This window comes from Ziziphus jujuba, chromosome 6 (assembly GCF_031755915.1).
Source record: "Ziziphus jujuba cultivar Dongzao chromosome 6, ASM3175591v1".
NCBI classification, from domain to species: Eukaryota; Viridiplantae; Streptophyta; class Magnoliopsida; order Rosales; family Rhamnaceae; genus Ziziphus; species Ziziphus jujuba.
The window spans coordinates 9,847,887-9,868,526 of NC_083384.1; the positions used below are offsets into that span (position 1 = coordinate 9,847,887).

At 33.9% G+C, this 20,640-nt stretch overlaps 1 protein-coding gene across 1 annotated transcript; it reads left to right on the plus strand.

Moving 5' to 3' along the window:
• The first annotated feature begins 13,767 nt into the window (after window positions 1–13,767).
• LOC107431020 (uncharacterized) lies at window positions 13,768–20,376 on the plus strand. Its single transcript, XM_016041898.4, has 4 exons — window positions 13,768–13,996; window positions 14,176–15,910; window positions 16,611–17,662; window positions 20,098–20,376. Exons 2-4 carry the CDS (start codon window positions 14,405–14,407, stop codon window positions 20,204–20,206), a joined length of 2,667 nt encoding a protein of 888 aa, XP_015897384.3. The 5' UTR covers window positions 13,768–13,996; window positions 14,176–14,404; the 3' UTR covers window positions 20,207–20,376.
• Window positions 20,377–20,640: the final 264 nt, after the last annotated feature.

Consider the following 20,640-nt stretch of genomic DNA (forward strand, 5'->3'; position numbering starts at 1 on the left):
CTTCATTAAGTAGTAAAAAAAATTAAAATTAAAATTTACCCTTTTCGGATCAAGATTAAAACTGTTATTCATTTAAAGAAAAACATTATGGATTTGAACTTTTAAATAAATAGCCAAGTCAAACACAACTTTTGGATTTATGGGCTTTGTCTCCTAAAAAAAATTAAAACCTATACCTGTTTTGATTCGTTTTTTTCATCTGTTGTCTTTCCTCTGTGTTATAATTTGTTCTCAGATTCTTTTTCCATATTCACAGGTTTACCTTTTAGCATCTTGCTGGACATGAGATTGAAGTGATAAGGATGAGGACGTGTTTGGCAGTCTAGCATTTAAGTATTCCAGCATTTTAGATAAAACAATTTAGAATAAGATAGGAGGTAGCTTAATTTGAATTTGACCTAGAATATTTCCTTTGTCAAAATAAATATTAGTTTTATATTATGTTTCTATCTGGCCATCAATGCAATATGAACCCCAAGATGCTTTTTCACCGACTGGTTTTTGCGACTATATCCCACGGCTGATGTCCTTACTAAAAGTAATAATAAGTGCCAACACGTTTTCTCCAACCCATCCAAACGCTTGCAATTTGTAAAACTTCCAAATTTCATCGTCAAATTTTAACTTGGAAAAATTTGTCTTCCATCCTTAAAAAATATCCACAATATATATATATATATATAGATATATCTATTTTTTTTTTATTACAAGGGAAATCTACAATATATTCGTGGTACATATATTCTTACACTCACAAATGCATGTAGGACTAATGGTTTATTTATTTTTTAATAATATTTTCAAATAAAATCGCACCGTATCAATAATGAATTGGAATAGATACAAAATATCTATATATATATATATATATATATATTGTTTTAGCTCACACTTCAAATTATAAAGGGCCTTGCCATCTTATTTTGTGCCACAGTTTGGGCCTTGACCAAATGTTGTATAACTAAGATTTTTTCGAAAACTAGTCATTTTTGGACAAAAATATCCTTAACCAAATTGAAAATTATGCAATATGTTTTTTCTTACCCTTTCCTTCTTCCTCTACACACCCGTTCATGTTTTGTGCAAGGGTTTCTCTAACAGGCCATAAACATTCTTTGCATCTCATCTACTCTCACTCTCATTTTCTTGTATTTTCTTATTTCTAAAACTAAACTCAAGTAAAATTTTTATCCTTTTTCTTATTAGACAAAACTGAGGAATATGGATATGTATTTTTTTTTCTCTTTTTTCTTGTATTTTTTGTTAGTTTTGGAATTTTTAAGATTTTTATTCAATATGGGTATGTAAGAAATTAATTTATAAGCTGTTGTATGTGAGTTTAAAGATACTTAGGTGACATATGGTTTGAAAATGGGAGAAAATTTGTGTAAAATTGAAAAATCGTGAAAAACAGTAAAAATGGAGAAAATTTGGTGAAAAAGATGAACTTCCACCATTTTCCTCCAGTTTGTCAGTTTTCGCAAGTTTTCCGCTAATTTTTCGCCAGTTTTTTGTCAGTCGAAAAATTCTATATTTGGCTAAAAAAAAAAAATAGAATCGACTTTTTTAATGCAGTTAATAAGTTTGTTTAGTATTATTCAAATTTTTATATATTTATTGATTTAGTTTAACGTTATTCATTTAATTTTATAGTAAAATGGAAAATAATGATATTGTAATTACAGTTTTATACAATAGAACATTGGTACAAAATGATGGTGGTAATTGGGAATATCGAAATGGTAAAAATATAATGGTTTTCGTTGGCAAGAGATGCACAAAATCAGAGTTAAAGGATGAGATTTTCAATTCTATTGAGATAGATCGAAATGAATATTTGCTAAAGCTAAAATGGATATATGGACGATGTGCAGAAAAGTTGGATCCTATAGAAATACATTGTGATAGGGATGTGAAATGCTTTTTTCAAGAAGTGAGGAATGGAGGGATGACAATGATGTGGCCTCCATTGTATGTTGAGGTGATTTCGAAAGTTGAACATATATCTAGAAATGTTCATCAAACAATCTTTGCTTCGGATAGTGGGAGTAATCTTCATTCTTTTGCTTATCCTCCAATTGATGTTTGTCTACCACAAGTTTCCAGTACTAAACCTATTCAAGCTACATCTCAGGAAATTATGGTTCAAGAAATTCAGTTTAGAGATCAAGTTGATGTTCGTGGGGCCTAGACATCATTTAACATCCACGAAGGAGTTGATGTTGGAGGTGACTATGCTGAACAGTTTCTTAACAATGAGGAGTATGAGCAGTTGCATAATATTGATCATGATGAGAATTACAATGCAGCAGGGGATGATGTTGATCATAATGATGTAGATTTTGATCATGAATTGCCGGACAATGATAATGATATGCATCCTGAAATGAACAATAAAGGAGTTGATGATGTTTGGGTTCATCGTGCTACAAGTGACCACATATCATTGAGCAACAGAAGTGGTTCTATGGCCATATTTTCGTCAAAGTTCACTGGCTATGAGAGCATTGTAGTTGGATAATTATTTCGCAACAAGCGTGACTTACACAATAAACTGAGTATCTAATGCATGCGTGAAAATAAGGAGTTTAAGGTGACACGATCAACTACACGACGGTATGAGGTTGTATGCTTGGAAAATACTTGTAAATGGCGACTATGTAAAACCACATTTAAAAATAAAGAAATATTTATTGTGAGAATTTTTGATAATGTACATAGTTGCTAGTTAAATATTGTACATCGAGGACATAAGCAGGCCAGTAGCCGGATTATTGGGCAATATATCAAATCTAAATATGAAGGGATTGCACGTGTTTACAAACCCAAAGAAATTCAACATGATTTTTTGTAGAAATATGGGATGAATATAATCTAATACAAAGCATGGAGAGGTAAAAAATATGCACTTAACAGTGTTAGGGGATCTCCAAAGGAAAATTTTGCTAACTTGCCTGCCTACTGTTATGAGTTAGTGTCGAAGAACCCTGAGACTCTTATAGGTATCAAAACAGATGATAATAACAATTTTGTATATTCTTTATGCCGATTGGAGCAAGCATTAGGAGATTTATATTCCACATAAGACCCGTGTTGGCTGTTGATGCGACTACATTGAAAGGGAAATACAAAGGGTACATGTATATTGCATCGGGCATGGATGCAATAAACAAATATATCCTTTGGCTTTCGGCATTGGAGATGGAGAGAACGAGCAAGCATATACATGGTTTTTCCAAAACCTTAAGGATGCCATTGGAGATTTTCCGGATTTGGTGTTTGTGAGTGATAGACACCCCGCTATTGAAAAGGCATTATGCAAAGTTTTTCCCAATGCATACCATGCACTGTGCACGTACTGTAACACCCCGTACCAAAAAATATACATGATTAAACAAGTTCGACCAAATTGACTAAGTTTGACTAAGTGAACAATATATGGGTTCAAGTTGACTTTTTCAATAGCCAATATTTTTATTTTTACTGAGGTACCATTGTGTAGATCTCATCGATATGATTTCATAAACTGGTGGCATGCCAAATTCTGAGTTACAGATAAAAAGTTATGGTTCTGAGAAGTTTTAAGCATAAGTTTTAAATCAGTGTCCAAGCCAGTCCTAATTTTTGTCTGTTAGTGAACCAAGGCTTTATATAAGCTTAGGTAAGTATGTCAAAGAGGAAACAAAGCCCAAAATACCAATTTCTTCGCTAAAACCCGAGAAATTCTCTCCTCAAATCCGTGGGTCCGAACTGGGTCATTTCGACCCGTTTACTGTCGAACCGAGTCACCGCCTTTTTGCCCATTTCTGGCCAACCACCACTTACACGCGCTAGCCAACTAGAAAGTTCACTTGAAGGTGAGTTCAGCCGTGAAATTTCACAACAAGAAGCGGCCGAACGCGCCCAGATCGGGCCAGCGAAGTCCGCGGCGGCCAGCGAGGTGGGTCGCCGGATTTTCTCATTTCTTGGCCGTTTCAGGCCAACCCATACACCTTTTCCACTATTTTTGACCCCTTTGAACTCATTTCTGTGGTTATTTTGTCTAGATTCCTCACCGTTTGAAAGGTCCGACAACGGAAAGTTTGGCCGACGCTTCAACAGTGTTTTCAGGCCACCGGAGGAAACTTTGGACCAAGGTGAGTATACTGATGAGTTCTTTGTCTCTTGGACTTTCCATCAATATAAATTTTGTGAATTTTGGAGGTCGTTTGATAATTTTTCTATTTTTGGATCAATTAGTTAATTTTCAAATAAGTTGGGGACTGTGTTTGGACAAAATTGGTCAAATTAGTTAAAATTGGAGTTGAATTAGTGAAATTGGATATTATTAGGACCCATTAGGTGGTTCAATTTTGAAATATTAGGCTTCGGGTGAAAATCTCCAATTTTGGGTACCAGGTCCTAAGGACACGCAGTATAGTTGGACTGTTCGGTGTCCAATTTATGCAATTTTGTAGTACTGTAAATTATTTTGAGACATTTGGATTATACAAGTGTCTCTGGTTTAGTCGTTTGGAGCCTGAGAAATATTTTATTATATTACAGGCACTCGAGTTGAGTCTGGAGGCAATCCTGTAGAGGACCAGACGTGAGATCTACAGTACTGTGAGTAGTTATTAGTTTTAAAAATATTTTAGGTATATAGTATAATATATATATATATATATATGTGGTTTGATTATTTTACTTATAAATATCATTTGATTTGAATGTTCATTCTATGGATGCTTGAGGATCTGCTTTTACATATATGTGTTATCATTTTATATGACTTTTGTCAATATTTTAAACGTTTGGCAATTCTAATGAGTTCATGAATGAACTTGTGGTATTTAAATATTTTGGTATTTGAATTGAGGTTTTAAATCACTTTGGAAATTAATCGATTTGAGAAGGCATATTGAAAATTATATGATTTTAAGCATGTTCAAATATTTTATAAATTTTTAGATGCTTAAAATCGGTTTATGGTGAATATATTTCACTGTGGTATTTTATTATTTTAGTAAGAAATCATGATTTGAAGTTTTTTTGAAATATTTAGACAAGCGGTTGAGCGTGAATATTAAATTATGATTTATGATACGGTAAGATACTGTATCGATTATTTTAAATCGATGTACCGTATAGTACCAGAGTTTGGTTTAGTATTATATTACAGTGCGCTAGGTTTATCACGGTGCTGTGACGTTGGTTTCATCCAACGGTTATCTATTATTACCACAGACTCTGAGGTCGGATATATCCGATGGTTTATTATTATTACCACGGTGCCGTGAGGTTGGTATCATCCAACGATTTATTATTACCACGGACTGAGGTTGGGTACGTCCCGATGGTTAATTGAGATATCCACAACACTTTTGTATATTGAGGGTTGTGAGATGGGTGCCTTCCATGGGTTATAGATTGGTACATCATTTGGTACATTGTGTACGTTTGAACATATTGTTGATTTACAAACATTGTGGTGATTTTTGTATTTTCAGATTTATTTGGTGGAACTGTATTTATTATATTTTATGCTCAAATATTTATATCTTGATTTGAGACATTTTATAATATTACAATGATCATTCATTTTATATTTGAGCATCGATTTTATGATATAGTAAATTGGGATATAAGTTTGGGTTTTGTAAAATGATTTTTAAACGGAAAACTTTTCCAACGAGTGGAACGAGAGGTCTTGAGAGAAAGATTTTTCAGAAATAAATTATTATTTTTCTATTATACTATGCCACTCACTGAGATTTTTTTATCTCATGTTTTATTATTTTAAATTCATTCCCTTAGGCCCAGGTAGCTAGTCGCAGTCTATCTCGCGCACAGCTTATCATTTTTTTCCTTCCACGACATCAGCCGTATTTATCTTTCCTTTATCTACTGTTATCTTTTGGATTTATTTATTACTTATTTGTACTCCTGGACTTCGTTGATACTCATAGAATGCTTTGATTTTAGATATGAGACTCAGTAGAGATCATGGTACTTATGCGTGTAGTTATGGCCTGTAGTACAGTAGGCCAGTTGTAGACTTTACGCTGTTGTGGATTTATTCTTTTTTTTTATACATATTAAAGTATTATTGTTATCGCTTGTGTTTGTTGTCCATGTTTTAAGATAAGGTTCCATTGGATATTCTCTAAGGATTGTCCAGTGGGACTTCACTAGGCGGGGCCACTCAGGGGATCCTAGGAAGGTTTCCGGGGCGGAACCTGTCACGTACCATATAAGCAGAAATATTAAAGTAAATAGACATGTGAAAGATGAAATAATAATACAATATTTCATGCTTGCAGATAGTGCAAATTTGGTTGAAGATTTTGAGTTTTATATGAGACAAATTGAGGCAAAAAACAGTAGGACTGCCCAGTATATTTGATCATGTGACCCTACAAGGTGGGCATGTTTTCTTTCTCCATGTAGAAGGTACACTAATATGACCACCAATATTGCAGAAAGCTTAAATGATATTTTACTAGATGCTAGAAAGATGCTAATAGTAGCATTAATTGAGTACATACGGGATTTACTGCAAAGGTGGTTTTATGAGCGACGTATTGTAGGTGCAAAATTGACGAACCTGTGACTAACCATATGGAAGAGCAACTCAAACTCTGAAATTTGGAGTCTATCGGACTACGTGTGAAGGCCGTTGATCTACATGAATTTCTTATGAAAGGTGGGAGTTTGAGGGGTACAATTAATCTCCAATAAAAAACATGCTCATGTAAAGTCTTCGATCTTGATCAATATCCTTGTGATCATTGTATTGCCGCTTGCAAAGAATGCAAAATTGCTCCTTATGGCATGTGTTCTCATTACTACACCGCGGATGCATATCGTGCAGCTTATGCTGAGTCCATTTACCCTGTGTTAGATGAAAAACAGTGGCATGCTTCGGATGATATGGCAAGTCATATTGTTCTTCCACCTAGATGGACACGTAGGCGAGCCGGTAGGCCGAGGATGCCACACATACCATCCGAAGGTGAAGATGTTATTGGACGTAGATGTAGCCGATGCAGTGGTGTTGGCATTATAGGCAGAGATGTACGAATCCATTATCTTATGCTTTGAATTATGAAGTTTTAATTTAGCGTTATTGTTTAATATGTTTTGATAATTATTTTGTATCTTGGATATTATATTTTCTATTCAACGGTGGAAGATTTATTAGCCATTTTTTTTTTCCTTTTTTGAATTTAATCCCAAATGAAAAGAGGCTTTCTGGAGTGGATTTTAAATCTTTAGTTTAAATCTCATTTTATGAAATGTTCAAATGATTTTGAAAAGAAAAACAAATATATATTATTTTTTCTTTTCTTTTAAATGGTTATTGATTTTAAACGTCAATACATTTTTGTTTAAAGCCATCTTCATCTTATATAATATTTATCTCCACTCTCAATTTTTTTACCCCACTATTAACTTAAATAATCTATTAGAAATTGATTTTCCAAATGGAGGAAATTAGTTTCCGATATGAGTAAATATTATTCAACAATTTCCGCTTGGAGGAAATTTTTTCCAACAGGAGGAAAACGATTTCTGCTTAGGGGAAAAATTTTCCACCTGGCGAAAAAATATCCAGAAGCTTCAATTGACCATATGGGATTTCCGACTAGAGGAAAATATTTCCACTTGGAGGAAAAAAAATATCAACAGGAGGAAAACAATTTCTGCTTGAAGGAAAATCTATTAGAAAAATGCATAACCACCCAGCTTATATGCTTAGTTCTTTGTTGTAAGCCTCATGAGCATACTTTCTCCTGAAGAACTCTATGTCATCTTGTGTGAAAGTCAATAATAATCTAGCATGTAAAAACTCCATGGACTTGAGTGTAAAATTGCCACAGTCACCACTGCAACAAAACAACCCATACAGAAAGATATTAAGGATTACATTATGCTTTACAGTGCAAATTTTTTAAAAACTCCATTTTTTAATGTTGGTCATTTATTTTCGAATGCTTAGATCACTTGCATTGCAGATAACTTATTCCCATAATGGCTTCATTTTGGGAGTGACTCTGTACCTTCAAATCATACCGTATTCAATATTAATGCATTAATGCAGCATCAACTTGCATAACATTTTCTATTTTGTTCAAAATAGCAATTTACATTAATGGAAAACAAACCACCACTAATGCTTCTCTATCTCTTTATCTCTCCCTCTCTCTCTTTCTTTATCTTTGTGAGCAAGTATGTGTGTGTGTGTTTGTGAGAGCTTCAAATCCTTATTTTTTTAATTTTCTCAGCAGTCATTTGCAACCATACGATCTCAAATTTTGTGCTTCAATTTTGTGCTTGGTCCCTCACTTGCTCCTTTAGTGCTAAAAAAATAAAAAATCAATATTAGTAAAAAACTTAAATATTTATATATTTCTTAATTAAACTAAAATGAGTTAATTTTATTCTTGTATAATGGGTAGGTCTTATAATGTAACTCGCCTATTCTCTCAATATATCTAACTTATCGATAATTCCTCTTTCAGTTTTGATATAAAAAATAAAATTTGCGAGCCCAATTCATAGGTCTACCATAGGATTATCATTAATAGAGGATCACATGATTCATTAAAGGGGAAGCACTTATTTATCTCTAATCTTAAACTCTAAGAATAATTTGCATGCTAACTTTGTTGAGATTGGTTTGTAAAGCTAACTGGGCATAAAATTGTTTGGAAAAGGATCATAACAAATATAAGACACTAGCAGATACATAAGATGACTGACAAAGAACATTAGCCTAAATGCAGAAATATGTGCCACTAAACGCATCAATGGATTTCATTTTCTTTGTAGTAAACATAAATACATAAATAATAGAAATATAAAACCATCCCCACCTCCAAACTATGGATCACAAATAAGCAATCATCATGATAAGTCACAAAATATCATACATGTTAGAATTATGTTTAAGCAAATATCATTTTCAAATTAAGTTTCCGAATTACCATATTATAAACGTGGTTAGAGAGGGAGAAGAAGAAGCAGAAATAAAAGCAATAAATATAATTTGACATTTACCTGATTCTTTTGGGAACTAATGCTGGACTTTCTATCCTACAACTCTTTTTGAAACCAAAGTTGGGGGAAAAAAAATAGCAATTAAATATGATCCAATTGGTAAATGAGCTTTAATATTGTTTATGAAAAATATAAATCAAAAGATTTATATAAATCCAGAAAAAAAAATTCACTTCTTGCAATATAGCACCTAGTTGCTTACATAAAAATTAAAAAAAATAAATTGCAATGAAGTCGAGCTAATAATCTAAGCTTATATTAGTACTCAATAATTTAAGTATTTATGTAAATCATCCATCTTATACTGAAATCCCATCTAGACTCTACAGCCAAAACCACCTCATAGAAAAAATTATGCTTGTTTTCATCATTTGGGATCTTGGAAGTAACTTCCTTGTCTTGATGCAGTCAATGCACCAACCAAAGTCAACTCTTTGTATAATTTACTGCTCAAAGAACCATCCCTCTGTAAATCAATGCTTATGGGAGCCCGAGTTGCACCATTTTCACCAGTTGGCTGAAAGTAAATGAGAAATAAAACTTCAGAATAAAGAAGAAACTTCTACGCAGTCCTATCAGATAGAAAAAATAATAAAAAAGGATCCCACTCTTAAAATACAAATTCAACGTACCAAAACAGGATGTCCAATTAGACTGTTCAAAACTGCTGATTTAACAGCACCCTGAACATTATGAGCACCAAAAAATGTTCAAAGAAGATACATAAGGATCTCCAAACAATTAAGAGAACAACCAGTGTAATAAAATTGTCAAGATTTAACACTTTGCAATATAGACTAATCATCAAATAGCTCCTCACAGTTCATAAGGAAAAATATATAAAAAACTTCAATGTTTCAGAGAACCACCAATGCGAGCATTGGTACTTATAAAAAGAGGGAAAAGATCACGATATAATGGTTGGACCCATTTGATATCATTTTTCATACAAAGACCAAGTCTACAATTCAATAGACAAAACAAGTTGCGCTATTCGACTATCTCGGAAGGCAACAACATTTAATTCCTGAAAAATTGAAAAAAAAAAAAAACTAAACAAAACAAAACTATACTAAAAAAGAACTCTGAAATCAAATGAGTAAGAGAAAATATAAGATGTCCTCAAGTTCGAAGCTATCTTCCACTGCAATGACCCATTTCCTTCAAGTCCTCAGTTCCTCGCCAACAAGATAAATTTCGTATGACGAACTGACCTCAAAATCGAAGCAGTTATCAATCCTAACCACATGAACCAACATCGCCAAAGATCCAAACACAAGCCAGATTCAAAGATCTATACATTAAAAAGAGAAAAGCAAATCCAACCAAATTCTAATGAATCAATTTATGCTCTCTGAAAGTATAAAGACCTAACCACCCAAACTACTATACTAACACGAAAATGAATCAAAGGTAAGAGAGAAAACTAAAAATAAAAAATAGCATCGATAATTTATGGTATAGAAACCAGAAAAGCAATGATAACGTAGAAAAGGACTAGGTTCACTCACAACATTGCCGAGAACGACAACATTTAGGAAAGTAGAGACACATCGAGAGGAACCGTTCAAACTGGAATTCTCATCAACTGTGGCGACAATGGTGATGCGACGATGGTGGCAACGACAAATGACAGATCGGAGTAGAGCCGACAATGGTGTGTCTCTCCTTTGTCTCTTGGTGGCAACAATGATCTAGTTTCCGAAAGGGAAAGAAAGGGAAAGTAGAAAAAAGCCCTAGATGAGTTGATGGATTCGAAGGTAGAGGAAAGAAAAAAAAAAAAAAACAAGAAAAGAAAAAAAGAAGTGTTTTGACAGAGAGAGAGAGAGAAAAAAAAAAAAAGAACAAAAACCATTATGAAAGGGTATTTTCATCCAGGCAAGTAAAAAGTGGGCTACTTTTTTAAAAAAAAAAAATTGCTATTTTTAAAAAATGGGTTAGTGGGGTGGTTATTTTTCTAAAAAACCAGTATAACAACCATTTGATGTCCCTGATGATATCAACGGCCCATTGTTTATTTATTTATTTATTTTTTTACTTGCTTCTGTAATATTTAAATTCATTACAATACATATCAGATTCTTTGAAAATTTGTCATTGCTCATGTCTTAATGTTCCTAATTAAACATTCAGCTAATTTTAAGCAATATAATCATAGTTCCCCAACCAAAGTAGCCCACAGCTCTATTTTTTTCCCCCCAAAAAAAAAAAAAAAGTTTGTTTGGGTATCATTTAGTAATTTTACTTGTTAATAATTGTTATTTCTCAATTTTTTATGCTTCTTATTTTTCCTAAATAGTGAGAAGTTCATTAGAAAGAGAACAGTGTGGTTCTAAATCATGTTTCATATTCATCTGTATGTATATGTCATGTACTAATATTAACTTAGAATATACTTCCATGGTATTTTAATTGAAAGTTGTTCCATTTCTGTTTAATGTGTATGTCATGTACTAATATTAACTTAGAATATATTCCCATAGTGTTTTAATTGAAAGTTATTTCATTTCTGTTTAAGATTGAACTTAGAGGTAAACAAAAACTAAAAGTAGGTCCTTAAACTAGCAGGTACTAGAGACAACTAGAGACAATAGTACAACCAAAAATAGGTCCTTAAACTAGCAGGTACTAGAGACAATAGGTAGTAATACTAAAATCTACATCCTTTTGTTTGAGTTCGGACTTTGAACTTTGGAATTTTATTTTATTTTTGGGAAGAAAATATGAATGTCTTAAGAAGAAATGTCACAACAATTAAAGAATAAAAAGGACAACAATAACGTGAAGGCTTATGCAACCATACAAAGGATATATGCTAGCATCCTTCCTCAAGCCTCTAATACCATGATTATCACCAATCATCCCCCACCACCGATTAATATTTTTTTCCTTTTCTTTTCTTTTCTTTTCTTTTTTTTTTTTTTTTTTTTGGTTTTGTGGGGGGGGGATGGTGTTGTATAAAACACATGAATCTATATGAAGATTTACAATGTCAAGGAAGTTAAACTGTTGCTATTGTCTGCTATATGGTTAAAAGCCGGGAAACAGAAAAAGGTTGATATATTAATTTTACATTTTAAGTTAGTGTCTTTTAGTATCATTGTCTACGTGTGCATTGAATTCTTTAGCAAAGCATGCACCTAGTAAAAAAAAAAAAAAAGAAAAGGAAGATAATTAATGTGTTATTATCATATCATATGTTTTTTTTAAATGTTTTATTAAATAATATCAAATATCACAGATAATTTTAACAACTTGAAAATTATAAGCAATTAATTGGTTTATTATATAGTCATTGATATACCTGCTGGATGCGTTCTGAACAATTATTAGCAATTTTTTTGCATATATATATATATATATATATATATATATTTTTCCAAATAGTTTTTTGTTTGATGTTTGTTTTCTGTTATTTTTCATGTTGTTACGTTCCTTTACAATTTCAATAAGTTAATTTTTTAAGTGTTACCAGACTTTTTTGGCTGCAAATGTTTGGTTGTCAACTTCATTACTATTTTATTTGATTTTCAAAAAATCTGTTTTGAAAAGATTATTTGAGTGCAGAATATACATTTGGAGCATGTTGAAAATCTTTAATTTCATTGCTCTCGCTTTTAAATATCAAATCCACGTACCTTTAATGACCAAAAAAATAAAAATAAAAAAATCCACGTACCTTTTATTTATTTTTTAAAATATTTTTTTACAGAAAGTCTCCTATTTAATTATACACTATTTGATAAGATATTGAAAAAACTCTAAAATCACATAGCAGATGGATTAGAAAGGATATATATCTTTCATAACAATCCAATACCTCTCAAATTTTAGAATAAGCCAAAAAATGGTTTTCTTAGACCTACTAACTTTAAAATTTAAGGTATTCATAAAAGTATGCTGATATCCAAGCTCACAAAAAATTAAATTAGTGTTACCATATATTACGATAATGCTTTTTTTTTGTTTTTTTTTTTTTTTTATGTTATGATAATACAATATTTAACATCATTCAATTTATCTTTCTTCATTATTATATATAAAGCTTCCTCGTCCCATCTATACAAGCTCAAATCGCATATATCTATATATATATATATATATATATATATATATATATCTATATATATATAAATATATATATATATATATATATATATGTCCATTAATAAATTCACTTACAAAGAACCCTCTTAGTTATTTTTTTATTTTTATCTTTTTATGGTTTCTAAAACACTTGAATTGGTGAAAATGACTCAAAACCCCTTTAGCCTTTCCAAGTTAAATCTAGAACAAGCTATATCATTCACTTTGAATAAGTTGCCTTACAATTGGTGAAAATTCTAAATAAAAACATTGACTTTCATATATTTAAAATAAGGGCACGGAAGATAAGTCACATTTACATGAAAATCAAACCGGGCAAAAAATAATCGAACCAATTTGTGACGTTTTTCAATTATATTTATACATGCCATAAATAGAGAGAATCCAAAACCCAAAAAAAAAAAGACTTATGATAGTACCACTCAAAACCAATTAACTACTATTTCATTGTAAACCATTTGGTTGTGAGAAATAAAGATCATAGTCCTATAGTTCCCTCTGCTACAGTAACCCTTCAAAAAGAAAATAGCCGGTCCAACCTCATAACTCCGGTCCAATAAACCGGATTTGGTGATTTTTGCTTATATAATTTATTTTTCTTACATTTCTCATTTTCTTCTCCATCTCTCTTATCTTTTCGCTTTATCTCTCTCTTTTTCTTCTTCTCAGAGTTTCTTCGCTGGTAAGATACGAGGAGAAAAAAAAAAAAAAAAAAAAGGCGAGCTTCACGGATAACCCGAGTCCGAATCAAAACCCGTATCAGCGACGGCTTGGATTCGCTTTGGGGAAAGAAATTTGTATGGGGGTTTCATTGAGGAATATCGTTTGCCCATGGAGTATTGAATCTGTAAGTCTCCGTTGTCCCTCACACATTTGATTGAGGTGTAGAGCTCGGGAAACGGCACTATCCGTTTTGGGGAAAATCTTGAAAATTGATTGTTTATAGAGCTTTTGGTGCTCAGATTAAATCTTCTGATTATTTGGAAAAGAACATTAATGGTGGATTTAATTTTCTGTTTTTTGAAGGATTTTGGGATTTTGATGCTGTTAGGGTTCTTCGCGCATTGAGAAATTACTGTTATCCGTCAATTCGATTTCGAGGCGGGAAATTAGGGCTAGGGTTTTCGATTAGAAGCATTTTATATTTAGGGTCGGCGATTGAGGGGCTTTGTGTTTATGGTCTGATATTTTTTTAGGGTTTTGTTTTTATTGTTCTATTCGAAGACGGGGAAGATAGGTGTGGGTTAGGAGGATAATGTGTATACTCTGTGTGATTCAGAAGTGGTCTCGCCGGGTTGCTACGATGCTTCCTTGGTTAGTCATTCCACTAATAGGACTTTGGGCTCTCTCTCAGCTATTACCGCCGGCATTTCGCTTCGAGATTACATCACCAAGGCTGGCTTGTGTTTTTGTGCTTTTGGTTACTCTCTTTTGGTATGAGATTTTGATGCCTCAGCTATCAGCTTGGCGTGTCAGGAGGAATGCTAGGCTTAGGGAGAGAAAGAGGTCTGAAGCCATTGAGTTGCAGAAGCTTAGGAAGACAGCCACTCGGCGATGTCGTAACTGCTCGACTCCGTATAGGGATCAGAATCCAGGTGGGGGTCGCTTTATGTGTTCATATTGTGGGCATGTTTCGAAAAGACCAGTTTTGGATTTGCCTGTACCACCTGGGATGGGGATTTCGAACTCCGGGTTAATCAAAGATTTGGTTGGAAAGAGTGGCAAGATATTGAACGGCAAGGTTTGGTCTGATAATGGGTGGATGTGTGGTCAAGATTTGTTGGAGAATAATGGTAATTGGGTTGGAGGTTCTATTGGGGGAAAATCTACTTATTGGAGGAAGAATGGAAGCAGTCTTTTTGGAGGAGATGAAGATTGTTTGGCAGAGAAGTCGTATTCAGGTGTAGTCATTTTTGCCTACAAGGTTTTGAAATCTTTTTTCTCGAGCATTAGATGGCTTTGGAGAAAGATATTTAGCATTAATTCGAGGGAGGATGCTTCTTCTGATGCAGAACATAAGGGATTATTGGCTAAGAGGGGTGAGAATGGGGGTAACTTCCATGAAAGTAGAGGAGAAAAAGCACGCCGGAAAGCAGAAGAGAAGAGGCAAGCTAGGATAGAGAAGGAGCTCTTGGAGGAGGAAGAGAGAAAGCAGAGGGAGGAGGTTGCGAGGTTGGTTGAGGAACGTAGGAAACTGAGGGATGAGAAAATGGAGGCAGAAAAAGATCGTGGGAAATCATCGCCACCCAGCAGGGAGAAAAATAGAAAGAAAGAAGCAGAAAGAAAGCGTCAAGAAAGAAAGAAAGAGAAGGACAAGGGTTCTAGCAAGAGCAATTCTGATGCAGAAGATCTGGAAAAAAAACCAGGTAAGGATGGTGAAAGAAAGCGGGACTCTGATAAGAAGAGTGAGATTGATCGTCGGGAACATCTGAGATCAGGGACAGATTTTGTTAAGAGTCAGAGCACTGAGGTGGGCCATGGGATAAAGAACGTTTCTTCAAACAATTTGAGTCGGGGAAATGCTGGAACTAGGTACCTGGATCGTATGAGGGGTACGTTTTTGTCTTCTTCTAAAGCATTTAGTGGCGGTAGTTTCTTTGGAAGAGGTGCTAATACTACCGCTGCTGTGACAAAAGAAAACAAACCAAACAGTTCTGTAGATCATGTCCATACTTATACGCATAGAAGAGATATATATCCACCTGAACGTGTAGCTGCAAAACCTTGTATAAATGGAGATGATAGGAATTTCAACCGTCCTGTGAGTATTCTTGCTGTGTATCTGATTTATATGGATTTTTATGATGAACTTCCATTATTTTCCTTATATACCTGCCTAAGGTCTAAGCTTAGCAATTCATCGCTTTTTCCTATTCTGGGATTTATGTTTTTTATCCTCTTTTGAACTTTTCCGTCATACCATGTATTTACGTGGTGTTTTTTTAACTTTTAGATATTTTAATATCTGCTTATTCTATTTTGAATCATATTGACAATTGTGACTTGTAGTTTAACAATGTTAATTAATTATGTTATGACCTATTTTTGTATGAATTTTAATCTGTTTTTTAATTTAAAAAAATAAAGGAATACAAAGAGTTGATAAATGTGCTTACAAGTATTTGGATTTAAAAATATGTGGCATTGTTTTAGTGGTCTGTATTTGTTTCTCACTTTCTTTGCACATAACTAGCGTTCTATTACATCATTTGATATCTGAAAGTTGGTATGTATAATATCACTCTTACCTAATATTGTGCTTAACACTGCTTTACTTAGGTCTGCTCTCATTAGGCAAGTCATCTGTCCATTTGTGACCCTTCTGGTTTGGTAATTTTTGGGCCAATCAGTGACAGAGAAAATTAGATCTTGAATTTGTTGCCTTATTTATGATGATGATAGGAATTAGTTACAAAATATTTGAGATGATCAATGTTATAAACTTGAGCTGCACACTGCAGGTAATCTCCGAACAACAGCCAGCAGCAGCACCTAAAAAGTCATGGCAGCAATTATTTACTCGATCGGCATCTGTTACTTCATCCCCAAATGTCAATGTCATAAGTAGACCAAATACAAAGTTCCAAGTAGAAGCTCAAAGCCCACCATTATCTGGTCAATCATCATCGTTGCAATCATTTGACAATCCAATAAATTTTGGGCTACCATCACCATTTACTCTTTCTACCTATCCAAACGGATCAACTAGCACTAGTCTAGGCTTTTCACCTGCAATTGAACCCATATTCCCTCGTGTTGGAGAAGGGCCTCATGAACTTATACCAGAAGAGCCAGAGCTTTTTGAAGACCCCTGTTACATTCCTGATCCAGTATCGTTGCTTGGGCCTGTTTCAGAGTCACTTGAGAATTTTCAGCTGGACCTGGGGACTGGCTTTGCAACAGATATGGGATTGGAAAGACCTCATACTCTTAAGAATTTATCTGCTACTTCGGAAGTTAACAAGCCATCTCCTATTGAGTCTCCTATGTCAAGAGAGAAGCATAACAGTTCTAATCGCTTTCCAACCACACCAAAGACCCAAAACATGCATACTTTACCTGTGGATGATGCGAATACAAATGAAACATTGACGTGGCAAATGTGGAATACTTGTCCTCTTGGTCAGGATGGTCTGGGTTTAGTTGGTGGCCCGGCAAGCTGGATTCTACCGCCAGAACTGAACAGAGCAAGCAAGGATGATTTTGTGCACCCTTCGTCACAGAAAACAATGGCCTCATTGTTTACAAAAGAGGAACAAGTCCCTTCAGGCACTCCTCCTCAGAATGTTTTTCTTGGTAATGGGCAGAATGGGACATTTAGCCCTGGTACTGGTTCAAGTGATCCTGATCCTTGGTTGCAGAAAGCTTTTTTTCCACCGTTGTCAGCTGGTGAAAACCCTTTTGTTCTCAAACCTCAAGAGGAAATTGCTCAGAATGAAATGGTATATGGGAGCCCTAGCAGATCTGCTACCAACCATCCATTTGAGCTGTCTTCATCCAATTGTTGGTCCAAGTAAGTTCATCTATCTTGATGATCCTTTTTATTGAAATCTCAGGGTCCAAGGTGTTGCTCATTGTTGTGGCTTATGTCATGGTTGAAAATTTATACATCGACATAAATGTGCTGTGCTTATGGTTGCCATGTAAGATGGTGATATGTAAAGGTTGGGAGTGTTTCTGCCAGCCCAGATTTATGAGGTTCCCCTGTAGTAAAAATTATTCTGCAAGTTTTCAACGACTCATTTTATTTAATTACTTCTGTCTTAAATGTTTGAAAATATTAAAAAATGACGTTATATAACCTTTGTAGTTTGCATGCTATGTTTTAGATAGGTTTGAAATTATCAATTAACTTCTGAAGTAGTCATCACACATCCTCTTACTACGAAACTGGGTTGTAGTTTCTTGCCTACCAAATGCTTTTTTGAGCATTTTTCGGGTTGAATTCGATATGTCTACTTCTTTTCCCCTTTTATTTGAAATAATATTTGAAAATTTTTCATTGTCCCGCTAAAGAATAAGAAAAAGCAAATGAAAGTCAAGCATAGGATGAATGTTTTGTAGCTTTTGATGTGTTAGATGCCCTCTTGTAGTTATTATCTCATGTTGGCTTTTTCTGCCACCTCGTTTGGATATTATATATGCTGTTTATTGCATATTTTCTTGTTTCTTCATTACGGGCAGACTTGGATGTAGTAAATTGGACTCATGACCTTGAGGCAAGTAGTTAATCATTTTAAGAATGAAAAGGTGTTCTTATTAAATGAAATGATTGTAAGGAGATTTGATTAATAGTCAGGAAGTTTGTCTACCACTACATTGAAGGTTTTCTAGCATAAGTGAGTCTAAACTAAATTGTGATGAAAAACGACCTTTTCTGAATCTTTTTTAGTGTTTTTTTTTTTTTTTTTTTTTTTTTTTTGGATAAAGAATCTTTTTTAGTGTTTGTTATATATTAAACCTTAAGGAAAATATTGACAATCATATCTGTCAAAATATGTTACTTTGCCTATTGCAAAGATTTAATAGAAAAATGGATTATAGTGACTTGCATTTGAGGTTCTTGTCCTTGCTGTTCTTAATATGTTAGCATATCATGACTTGGATAGTTGGACTATTAAGGCATAATAATTTAATGATAAATGAGGGCCGTGAGTTACATGGATCACTATGAGTCTATGAGTGATAGCATATAGAGTGTCAATTAGATGCATGCAGGTTTGGACATCTAGTAAACAGTAGCTGTTGATAATATCCATATCTAATGGCTGTTTTAAAGCAGCGAGCCATCCTTTATTGCTCCCTCCCTCTCTCTCTCTCTCTCTCTCTCTCTCTCTCTCTCTCTCTCTCTCTGTGAAAATGATGCTATCTTTTAGGCTTGACACAATTAGTGGTCACAGCTAAGATCAAGCAAATTATTTCAAACAAAATAATTACACCGGACCCAAAGATCTGCACTTTTTTAATTTAAAAGGATTAGGCCAAATCTAGAAATATTCTTGCCACTGTATGTAATGAGATGTGCATAGCTTTTTCATAGGGCAGGCAGCCAACCTAGATATGCAATTTCGCTGGCAGACTTCTTTTGTTGAGAAATGAGAACTTGTAGTGTTAAAATTATGTTTGAAACAAATATGTGAATTTGTCAATTATAGTATTATTGAGGGATCTTTTATCCTTCTAAATTTATGCCTGTTGCATGATGTGCCCGAGGATTTTATGCCAAGTTAAAAAAAAAAAAACATCTCTCATTCGATTTTGTGATCTGCATTTAGTTTATTTTATGGTGATGTTTGAATCTCTTGTGTTGCTAAGTTTGTGTCAAATGAGATTTGTAAAACCTTGCTGTTCCTTTAGAATATGCATTAATCTTTCTTTTCATTCAAGTTACAGAGAGTCTTTTATTGTCAGATGATCTTTACAGCCATGTTGAACAAGTTAAATCAATCAACCTAGAGCATGAACTATTTATATATTTTCATTAGGTTTCAATGGAAGTAGTAGCAAGCTTGGTTTGTTAACAATTGAATAATAAATTAGTCATTAGCTATATGCTTTCGGATCCGTTAGTACAGAGAAATGCTATTATAATAAATTTGTGCTCTTAGAATGGAAAAATTGGGAAAGCTATTTAGAGGGAAGGATAACTATTAGGTGAAATATTTAATTGTTCTGCTGATGCATTGAAATTAATTAAATGCCACGACGGAATCTGGAACTTAAATAATGCCATGCCGTTATATAAATTTTACTATTCTATTGTTTGTGGTTGAGTCTCTGTTGGTTTTCAATAAAATGTTGGCTTTGCTGTTCTTGGTTTCTTAGTTCGATGAATGTCTTTCCTGGTGGCTTTTCCTTTATTGTTGATCAAATTGCTTTGTTGTCAAAAATGCGGTCAAGCAATGCTAATCTAATTTTTCAATTTTTTGTGTTTGTTTCTTCTGGCAGAAAGGAATGGCCTGTGCAGAGTACAGGAGAAGGTATTGGGAAGCCCTCCATTTCAAGGCCACATGTTGGTGGTCTATTTCCCGCCCCAGATGTACAGCCACTTTGGTGATTTGATTAAAAACAGGGGAAAAAAAAAAAAAAAAAGTATGAGGGACTTGAATACACCTCCTGTTCTCTATTGAGGCAAATAGCCTCTTTTGGAGGAGAGTTTAGAATACTGAATGCATTGTATCTTCCTGCTCGTCTTTATAAGGGAGATTGATGTTTACTTCACTAGAATTGATAGGAATACACGTGGCATGCATGCATATGTCTGTCAGGTAACAGCTAGGTCTCTAATACTTTTCTTTATCTTTCTTGGGGAGGAGGAGGTGTTCCATTTTGGAGGAATTCTTGACCTTTTTTTCTTAACATTGCAGCGAATTCCTCAGTTTAAGTTGGATTGAAATCTCTAGTGAAAATATATGCTGACATGGGTGGGCTTTGTCTTCAGAGAAGTTTTTATTCTGCCCAATTTTTTTTTTTTAAGTCCGTGGGTTTTGC

Excerpts from the sequence above, each read along its gene's own strand:
- LOC107431020 (XM_016041898.4), top strand. The coding sequence starts at position 14,405 with ATGTGTATACTCTGTGTGATTCAGAAGTGGTCTCGCCGGGTTGCTACG. Across the intron at positions 15,911-16,610 it reads ATAGGAATTTCAACCGTCCT|GTAATCTCCGAACAACAGCC; the intron begins GTGAGTATTCTT and ends TGCACACTGCAG. Across the intron at positions 17,663-20,097 it reads TCATCCAATTGTTGGTCCAA|AAAGGAATGGCCTGTGCAGA; the intron begins GTAAGTTCATCT and ends TTCTTCTGGCAG.